The 10,327-nt window shown below is 40.4% G+C and overlaps 1 protein-coding gene across 1 annotated transcript; it reads left to right on the top strand.

Annotated features, from left to right (window-relative positions):
- The first annotated feature begins 5,259 nt into the window (after positions 1 to 5,259).
- On the top strand, positions 5,260 to 9,620 carry LOC132808257 (uncharacterized). Its single transcript, XM_060822073.1, has 4 exons — positions 5,260 to 5,302; positions 5,449 to 5,742; positions 6,514 to 6,558; positions 9,229 to 9,620. The coding sequence occupies exons 1-4, from the start codon at positions 5,260 to 5,262 to the stop codon at positions 9,618 to 9,620; spliced, it is 774 nt and encodes a 257-aa protein (XP_060678056.1).
- Positions 9,621 to 10,327: the final 707 nt, after the last annotated feature.

The raw sequence follows: 10,327 nt of genomic DNA, 5'->3' as shown, positions 1-10,327 counted from the left end.
TAGTCTACAGTTTGTTCTGACTTTCTTCATTATTCCAATTGACCTTAAAATGAACGAGAGAGCATAAAGGAAGAGAAGAAACAAAAGTGTTCACATAACAGAGGAAAGAAAGTCTTGGCCAAATAGTGATTACATTTCAAAACCAAAAGGCAAGTTCCATCAATGTGAAGCATTTCTGTGCAACACGATTGGGAGCGCCCATTAATAAAATATTTAGTTCAATCACAGGACAGGTATGCAATAATCATTGCATCGGATAAGTTAGATGTGGACATGAAGTTAACAGTGAGGTGATCGAATTCAATTTTTAAAACGATCTGGAACTTTCAATGTTAATATGGACCATATATAGTGTGCCGTCCCAGAACTATACCCAGTGCTCACTTTATGATCTAACCAGGGATTTGCACAGCAGCAGCCAACTTTACTTTCCATCAACACGTTGTGTATGGTGGAGAATATTTTGGAAATCTATTGATATAAATGAAGACATATTTGATTTGAAAAATAGCTGAGAATGCATATTAAATATGAAATCAACTTCCTAAATAAATACACAGTTGCACAGTACAGAGCAGAACTTTTGGCTCAACTTTTTAATAAACTGGTTGTGACCCATTTGCCACCATTTGATATCCGTTGAAAATCGGCCTATTCATGTACCCAAACAAATGACGTTTAAATGTCAGAATTGTATCCGACGTTACCAATTTCTTTGGCAACTTTCGAATTTCAAGCACCACCCAAACACCCTCTTTATTACGTTTTTATTATTTCAGTATTTTATTATTGCAGTATCCGAGATTGGACTGCAAGCCGAGATATCATTGATGGACAATGTGTTACTAAATACAAGCTCTGCAAATATCCAGAAGTTACGTGGAATCAGATTCAAAAGCATACCCTTTTATTTTGCAATATCTCCTGCCCATGTCCAGACCGTCGCAATAGGATCATGAGCAGTGCAATTCCGATTTGATCATGCACAGTCGGTGTTGTGAAAGATGCATGGACAACGTGGCCGTACCTGCTGCAGGACGATGGTTACGTGGTCCCCGTGAAATGTGAAAGAAAGCAGAATGTGGGAAAGACATTGGAGGTGATGGCGGGGGGACGGGGGAGCTTTCATAAACACCGATTACAGACCTCAAAACCCGAATAAGGCACTCATAGTCCCGCACTGACAATGAACTAATCTGAAGCTGTGGTGCCGCGTGTCTCAAACACAAGCCACGACTATAGGTTGACATTTTTGTTGGTGGGGTGCAACGGCCAACAGCGTGCGTGCGCATTAATCCTGATTGTGGAGTGGCAAGCCATGAATATCTCTGCAAAATGGACAGGGGTGGGGTTTATTAAATCTTTTTGCAGAGGATTTACTCACGGAAATTTCAAACCAAGAGGAATACTGCAGGAAGGCTGGAAGTGAGAAGAAAGTCATGTCTGGCAGAATCTTTGTCGAGAAAAGCAGATTTTCCCGTTATACTTACGGGAGGTTGAACTTGAAATGTCAATTAGCATTTGCTCTCCACAGATGCTGTGGAACGTGTTAGGTTTCTCCTTCATTTCAGATCTCCTGCATTTACTAAAGCGAAACGTTGATCATTTCTGAATTTCCATTCTGAACTGGTATTGAAGGTCTTTATTGCTTTTTCGTGTACTGTATTTAAAGCAGAGACTCGGTGGCGGAGAAACTGAACTCATCTGTCACATCAAGATCTGACAGAGTCGTTTAATCCATTATGTTCTGAGCACCATTTTTTTGGAAGTTGGAAGACAAACGTCCATTTCTTCCGTCTGTTGGCAACGGCTGCAGCTAAGAATAAGATCCAGGAAGTGGAAACCCAACTTCAATGGATATGAGTGGATAGGAGCCAGATAACTTGCGATCAAATTGTCCTGTTTTCAAGCAGAAATAGTTCTGACACTTTCAAGGTATATTCTCCTGAACGATGCATTCAGTGGTCGGAACGCCAAAGCAACGTTGACGACAAAACAGAGAAAAAAATTAAGATTCTCATGGATAAAGTACTTCTGACGAGGGTGACAGTTCAATGATAACCAGGATAAATTTGGACTGTTGTGGGATAATTGAATAAGTAAATTTTCGGAGCAGATCCACAACTTTGAAAGATGGCAGAAGTGAACATAGCTTTCAAGCAAAATCTCTTCAATAGTCATGTCACTAATAAATGTCAAATTAGACGAACATGCATGAGTATTGAGAAGGGTTCGAAAGATCATCCAGATTGGCGAATTCAATTTCACCTGCGCTAGCGATTGTGGGAAAAGGTTCAAATACCCGATTGAGTTGGAAATTCATTGATGCAATCACATTGAGTAGAAGCCGATCATCTGTGCTGAGTATGGAAAGGGATTCATTGAGTCACCACACGTGCTGACATATCAGCGGATTCACACTGCAGAGAGAAGAGACATTTTAAAAGTCCAAACTGCGAGAAATTCTGTACAGTTTCTGGTGAACTGATTCTTCATCAATGTGTTCATAATGACGAGAGACCATTCTTCGCATCTCACTTTGGCACTGGGTTCAAGAGATCATCTCAACTTACTGTATATCAGCGAAATCATGCCACGTGATTACGATCTCTGGCCATGGGTGTGGAAAGATATTTACCACTTCATCCAAACGTTTGGCACACCAATGATTCGTCTTACCAATAGAAAAAAAACGCCTTTCTTGACTGGGGGAGGAATTCACTACTTCATCTGTGCTGCTGGTACACGGGCGTCTTCACATTGGAACAACACCGTCCATTATCCTGAATGTGGAAAAGGATTCATTGTCTTCCAACCTGGTCATACAAAAACAAATGCATAAATGAGATCGCATTCATATCTTGTAACAGATTGTTGTACTTCTTGGGATAGACAATGAAACAAACACTTTGAAACGCACTTTAGCAGAAGGTCTATTTTAGGTTGGTCATTGAGAAGGTGACTCCAGATACATCCAAACAGTCAAAACAGTCACGCAGTTTCTTTGCGCACAGACTATGATTACCAATGTTGTGTATGGATGGACTTGACCAAGAAAGAGCTTCCACTTTTCTGAATGGAGTTGATTTTTTTTTTATTTTTTACTGGAGGTATCGACGACCTGGTAGTATATTTTAATGAAAGGTGGATGGAGGTTTAGATGGACTTGAGGGGCAAGCAAGTGACCTTTGTCTGTTCAATTCACTGCCGTTAAAGATGGTACAGTCGAAACTCAAAAAAATTTAAAAAGAATTGAGAAGCTCTCACACAATGTCAACAAAAGTCTACAAAGTCAGTGACACTGAAAATAATTCCATTTGTTTTAGCTCAATTTACATAGTCCTATATTGCATACATGTATTCCCGAAACTATGACGTTTCTAGAATTGGAAGCCACTACATTTTAAGATTCACTACCATGTTTACATTCCCGATTTTCACCATTCCTATCTACGTAATCTCCTGCTGAAGCACAGCCTTCTAAAATATCTGAATTCATCTCATTCAGGTCTATTACACATTCTTGAATTAAATGGCTTAACAACGTTGGCCACTTTTTCAGTTGCATATGACAGACAATCTGGAATTTCGTCCTTAAACTGTTCCTACTCTATATATCCAATTCGTCCTTAAAAACATCACTAAACCCATTCCTCCATGACCAAACTATGTATCACCTGTTCTAATATGACCTAGACAAAAAAAACATTGCGGATCTGGAGACCTGAAATAAAAACAGAAAGTGTTTTTAGAAACTCAACACGTCTGGCAGCGTCTGTGAAAGAGAAACACTCCTAATTCCAAATTACTGTCATCCAGAAATGAAGAGACGTGGAAATTTGCTGGAGTTTAGACTGGACAGAAACGTATGTAACCAGATTCTCCACAGTGTGCACTTGCTTATGTTTCAGCAGGGTGATGACTGAGTGAATCTCTTCCACAGTTTCAGCAAGTGTTTAGCATATTCTCTCTTTGATACCACCAATGCGAATTCTGCACAGAATGGCAACTGAATCGTTTGCTACATAATGCAACATTTCTTCATTTTAGAGATGCATTTAGGAATAAAACATGCTTTACTGTCTCACTTTTAATATAGGTCTTAAAGTTTTCTTGTGTATTGATATATTATAAATGGAGCATCATTCGAATCAAACTGTGCAATCCACAGGGATTCACTTTAACAGGCTTAAAATTCACTGCGTTTCATTGTTACACCCAGAACAAGCTTTAGCAGAGATTTGAGGAGAAACAAACAAAAACACATTAACAGTAAAACCTGAAAAGAACAGAAATGGGAACATTCAAAACATTCACATCATTAGTTATTGGTAAAGTCTTAGATGAAACTTCTTCAGAATGTCCACATTCCACCAACAAAAATAAATCCGAGTCCAGAGAAGGAAAGCAACAATGCCTCATCAGACTGATCGTTGGAATGATCGGATTGTCCCCAAAGGAAGCTCAGACTGCATTCTCTACACTTTACAAGAATGCACGATAATTTAATTAAAACATGGAAAATCTTTCAAGCGTTGAATTATAACAGCAGTCAGAAAGGACGATTGCAGAAACAGTGTTTCTGTGAAAGTCAGTTCATCAACGATATTATGTATGTACACAACAACATTCTCACTGGATAATATCATATCACTGGATTGAAGGTTCAGTTTTCCAGATCAGATGTGTGACCGAGGTCCCACGGAGGTGCTCAGCATGAAATCATCAAGAGAAATGTTGAAATAACAAGAGGTAGAGAACGGGGCAGGTAGTTAACAAAAGTAATGCTGGGGACAGTGGTGTGGGGAAGATTATTTTTCGTTTCTTCCAGCATCATCGCTCCACATTCTTTGGTCAACACATATGACGAAAGTAAGAATACAGACAGAGTACCCGGCTCATTACTGCAGGACTAACAAGGAATGCAGCGATCATTGACAGAAAGAAATGTCCCCACCTTCAACCCCGCACCCACCTTGTGCATTCGGCTAATGTGGGAGGTGATTACATACCTAGTCCACAGAACTGGTGAAATGACATAAAGCTGGAGGTTCCCTCCTCAAAACTACAGCTTACTCAGACAATGCACGTCCACAGATCTTGAATCCACTCCGCCCATCAATCACCTCATGGACACTGCAGCGCACAAATCCACTCCCTCCATCCAAACTACTTCAGTCCAGGTCACGATTCAGAAGTTCACAGTAATCTGTCGTTCCCCTAACTATCATCTAACTTTCAGCTCCCAACCCGGGAAATATGGGTAACCTGTTTGGTTTAATCTTGTGTGTCTGTTTACCCTGTGAGTATCGATCACAAAAATTAACATTGCAAATTTCAAACAACACTGTTGCCGAATTCGTCCGCATTTCATTCAGGACCTGCAGTGTTATTGCGTTGTTTGGGTCAGTCCTTATGCCCACTCACTTCTCTCTGTTCAATCTTCAGGTTATTTCAGTCAGTCAGTGACACAGAGCCCCGAAGCAGTGACTAAGAAGGAATGTCAGACTCTCAAGATCAACTGTATTTTTAAAAGTGGTTATCATTATTTTGAGAGTGGAGAATTCTTTAAACAAACGAGGGCAGCGACGAAATGGGAGCGGATGTCTAGCGGTGGGAGATTTTCTGTGTCCACAGATAAAGCACAAAAGACATTTTCGTTGGAAATTCGGGATGCCAGAGTTGAAGACACCGCCACCTATTATTGTAAAGCTTGTTACTGGGAAGGCACACACAGTGATGGGCTAAGGCTTCCGTCCCACAAAAACTCTCATTGGAGATTTTTACAAAAAGAAATTGAAAAATACCCAATTTGCCCAGAAATCCCCATATTTCTGCCTCACAGCGGCTACCCCCCAGTACAATTTGCAATTAGACTGGATTAATGTTAAAAACATTCTACGTTTCACAAATGCCATGTGTCTTTGGATGGCGATATCTTTGTCAAGTCTGGTGTGCGTGAGTGGATGTTGGGAATGACTGATCACTGTTAAAGGATACTGACTTGAATCGGAGTCCTGGTCTAACAGCTGAAATCAGGAATTGACGTTCAGCTGTAATGCCCAAAATCTCAACAACTCCCGTAAAGTTTTACACCGACATATACCACTGTGACATTTTGGAGCAAGACACAGTGAAAGAAGCCCGGTCACAAACTTCTTTACAAGTAAAGTATGAATTCTCCGGCCCCAACACTCAATTGTCAGCTTGAAGTTCACTTCAGTGTAATGCAGGTTGATGCCATTACAATTCCCGTCAAGAACTAATTTGTTTACTCGAATCTTCTTCGCTGATATGAAGTGAACATTCACCTCCTGTATTCCTGTGCCATTTGACAGAAGAACAAGAGATGAAATTGAGCCACGGGGAACTTGGACATGGAGAATATTGCCTATTTATCTAAATCACTTGAATAATTAGTTTAGCCAAGCAGCGTGCTAATGATGGTTCGATGCGTTGAGGTAACATTGGTTCTTGTGCAGTGGAGACTTAAAGGAGCATTGCTGTGTTATTATGACTATGTAGTTGGATCCGGAACGATGGTGACTATCACAGCTGGTAAGTGAGTCTGCATTCCATCTTGCTATTGATTATGTCGCTGAATGATCGATTCATTGTTATTAGCTTAAATGTGAAGAAAATAAACAAATATTTTAGAAGGAATCGCTTCTGGTCCAATGTCGGAGTTGCTTGTCAGCAGAATATACGTGTCGGGTCCTGGTTTCCACAGGCGAAAGAAATGAATGACACCTGGTCCTGAGTCAACGGTTTCACTGTACTTGTGGTATCAATGGTCAAACCGGTCAATAGCGGGACACCAACGACATGGCGAACAGGTGATTTATTGAATAATGAGTGCCGACTGTCTGGGATCCATTCCAGGAATCACCTGTGACCGAGGGAGCTCTTTTTGTTGCTTAGGTCACAGAAGCAAGCTCTCAGGGCTTTGCACCAGGCAGAGATTCAAGCCCGAATTCCAACCGTTCAATGAAAACATTTCACCCACGAGAAAATCAGGAACACTACTCGGCGAACCTCAGCTAGAAGATATCTGGCTGTACGTCAAGATGAGTTATCCTATTTGAGGAATGGGAGTCAGGAATGACCGAGTTACTATTTCTTCTCAATTCATTTCATATATGCATTCGTTTAACCAATCATATTTCCATTTTCCTTGCCTCAGAATTGAACGTGAAACTGTAAAGGTGTTTGGTTCATTTAATGTTGGTGTTTTCAGACGTCGGTTTGCTGTAATGAAGGTAATTATCGGAACCAGCTCAAACTGAAGAATGCTCATTTAGAAACAGCAAGTAACAATTCATCAAAAGGAATAGTGACAATTTCTGGGGCATCGTTCAAATTAAACCCCCTCATCAGGAATTTGTATGAGTTATATGAAGCGAAGGGATGGCATGTTTTCTACTCTGAAATGCTAGTTAGAAATTTGTTCTCCTTAATTGAGAATGAATTAATTTCTTTTCGAACAAGTAAAGCTAATATTCACTCCACATTAACTTGACATAACGTTATTGTCCTTTGTGAAGCTATTCTGAAGTGTAAGCGCCCATGCCTACCTTTCAGAACAAGCAGAGTGATTTAATTTGAACATGTAGAATTATTAAGGGGTAGACGTATCGATGGAATTTTCCCCAGACAAAAAAGTCTATCCAACAGTCACAATTCGCAATTAGGGGTCAGCAAATCGGACGACGAAGAGCACAAAGTTTTTGGACGATCGATTGTCTTGAATCAGTGGCATTTTGCATCTCAGAAAGCAGTTTAGACCCAAGCGTTAACTGCTTTCACTGGTTCTGTTTTGCATTAGGAGCAGCGAAGCACGAAGAGACTTCATGAAAATCTTAAGTACGATGGCCTTGACACTGGGATGGATGAGACTGAGCTCAGAGCAATAGGCCACTAGCAGAACAAATAAAGTAGCGAAGTTGAAGAAATGTGCAAAATGTGGAACTTGCCACCAGAGTAGTTCGAGCACATTGTATTGAGTCATTTATAGAAGGTTTTGAAAATACAGGGAGGAGAATAAAATACACCAACACACTGTGTTAAATGGACAATGTGAATTAGATTTCAGGCATAAGTGAACGTTAGCAGAAACGAGCAGAAATAAATCAGTTTGGCTGAATGGCCCTGTCTTCATTTTTACTGCAAAACTGAAGAGATTTCCACTCAGAAGAAAATTATCCAATGAAAGTAATTGCAATTGAGGGAAATCTGAAAGGTAGTTTCCAGTGTGTAACAGTAAAACCACCAAGAGACAGTACAGAGAGAACCAAACAGACTGCTGAGAGACGTTTGTGCAGGTTGCCATGATCGCAAGAAAAGAAAAAGGCACAAAGGAAAACCAGAGATCAGTTGATACAAAATTGAAATATTTCATGTCAGCTGTGAATGCTGTGAAAAGAAAGTGACGCGATTGCGGATAAAAGTGGATCAAAAATCGGGTATACTCTCATGAACAGAGGTAACATGCAGACAATGATTGAACTAAACAGTGCTAATCAAACCCGTCATTTATTTTGGATCCTGCTCGGCATGGTGCCACAACATCGTTTGATTGCATTTTGGGTGTTGAAGTTTATTACGGAGTTATAGCATCAAACAAATTATCAGGTATCCTAAACCAAAGTTTTCCATTTGGCAGGGTTTGCCCTGTATCTATTTAAACATTTCTGACCATCATAGGTTTCGAAATGATTTTTAAATGATTTCACTATACCTGTCTCTAAGAATTCCTTATCAATTCTTTTCATATACACTCCACGCGCTGTGCAAAATAGCTGTCATTTATGTCCCTTTCAAATCTTTCTCCTTTCACCTTCACCTTATGCCCTCCAGCTTTCAAGATGACGACTAGATGACCGCTCGAGTTTGTCTGTCAACAGAATGTGTGCAGTCTGTCTTCTTCTGAATCCTTTGTCATTGTTCCTCCTGCACTTACGTTCTCCACATAGCCATGCATTTTTTGGCTTGATTCACGATTACCCATTTGAATTTTACTGTTGATTCTGTTTCCAGCAGCCGTTTTGGTAATACATTGCACATCACAAGAAGAGGACATGTAAAATAATTGCCACCTCATCGCCCAATTGGTTTACATTCTGATAAAACATAACATATGCAAATCTAATATCAATAAAATGAACAGAATAACTCCCGTGATTTGCAATTTCAACGCGGACTGAATATGTGTTGAATGTCATCCCACAGGTTTCGGCTCCCTGGTGTCCCGGAGTCCACCACTCCAAACCTCTGCTGCTGGTGACACCGTTACATTAAGCTGTGAATACTCAGGGATCTGTCAGTACACAGTTTACTGGTACTGTCAGTCCCCAGGCCAACCTCCGAAATATATGCTTCAAAGATACACCTCAGAAGAGCAGAATAAAGAAAATGTTGCAGGCGGACGAATTTCTGCTTCTCTTGATGCTACGGCGAAAATCAGTTGGTTAATGATCTCGCAAACACAACTAAGTGACTCCGCTGTGTATTACTGTGCACTGAGTCGGCTCTCAACCCGCACCTTGATACACAGTACGGAGAGAGCTGCACAAAAACCTGAACGTGCTGGGAATTACAAGCAGAGTGCCACAGATCACTGAGACAGATGTAAAATACCTGAATATGGGGTGATTAGAGACACAATGATATACAGCACGGAGAAAGATTTCAAATAAATGTTCCTCAGGATGGAGTATATTGTTATGGAAATAGTAACACAGAGCACGGAGAAATCCGCACAAGAAGCTGAACACGATGGGGTTACAGACACCCAACATCACTGAGCGCAGGGAGAGCTGCACAAAATCATGTTGGCAGAGGCTTGAGGAGGTGAACTTCGAGCTGGAGTCTTGGATGGATTTGAGCGGGATTGTCTTTATCCAGAATCTGCTCGATTGATTAGTATTGACTGTTTGTCAATGCTCTGTTTATAAAGGAAAACATCCTGTTCACGGGAAGAATTCTCGCTTTATGTAAACCAGCGTCTAACATAACGTGTTTCTTCTTTACACACTGATAATAGAAAATCAATCAGTTAAGAAGATGGCGTGTTACATTTTACACAAGAGGTAAACAGCATGAGCAAATTCGTCAATACCTCGTGTATTCTAATTGAATTATTATTCGAACAGGAAATGCGTGTTGGACAGTTGGGAAACAGCAAAGGTTTGAGGAGTATTTCGTTTCCAGCTTCATGGGTGGGGATTGGCATGCATATCGAGTAACATTCCTCTGTACTGTGTGAGTTCGTGATTTCAGTTTTCAGTTTATAATCTTTTCTGAAGAAACTTAATTCCAAATATACATT

Source organism: Hemiscyllium ocellatum, assembly GCF_020745735.1.
Source record: "Hemiscyllium ocellatum isolate sHemOce1 chromosome 27 unlocalized genomic scaffold, sHemOce1.pat.X.cur. SUPER_27_unloc_4, whole genome shotgun sequence".
Classification (NCBI taxonomy): domain Eukaryota; kingdom Metazoa; phylum Chordata; class Chondrichthyes; order Orectolobiformes; family Hemiscylliidae; genus Hemiscyllium; species Hemiscyllium ocellatum.
Note: the sequence above shows the minus strand (reverse complement) of the source record. Positions and strands in the feature narration are given on the sequence as shown.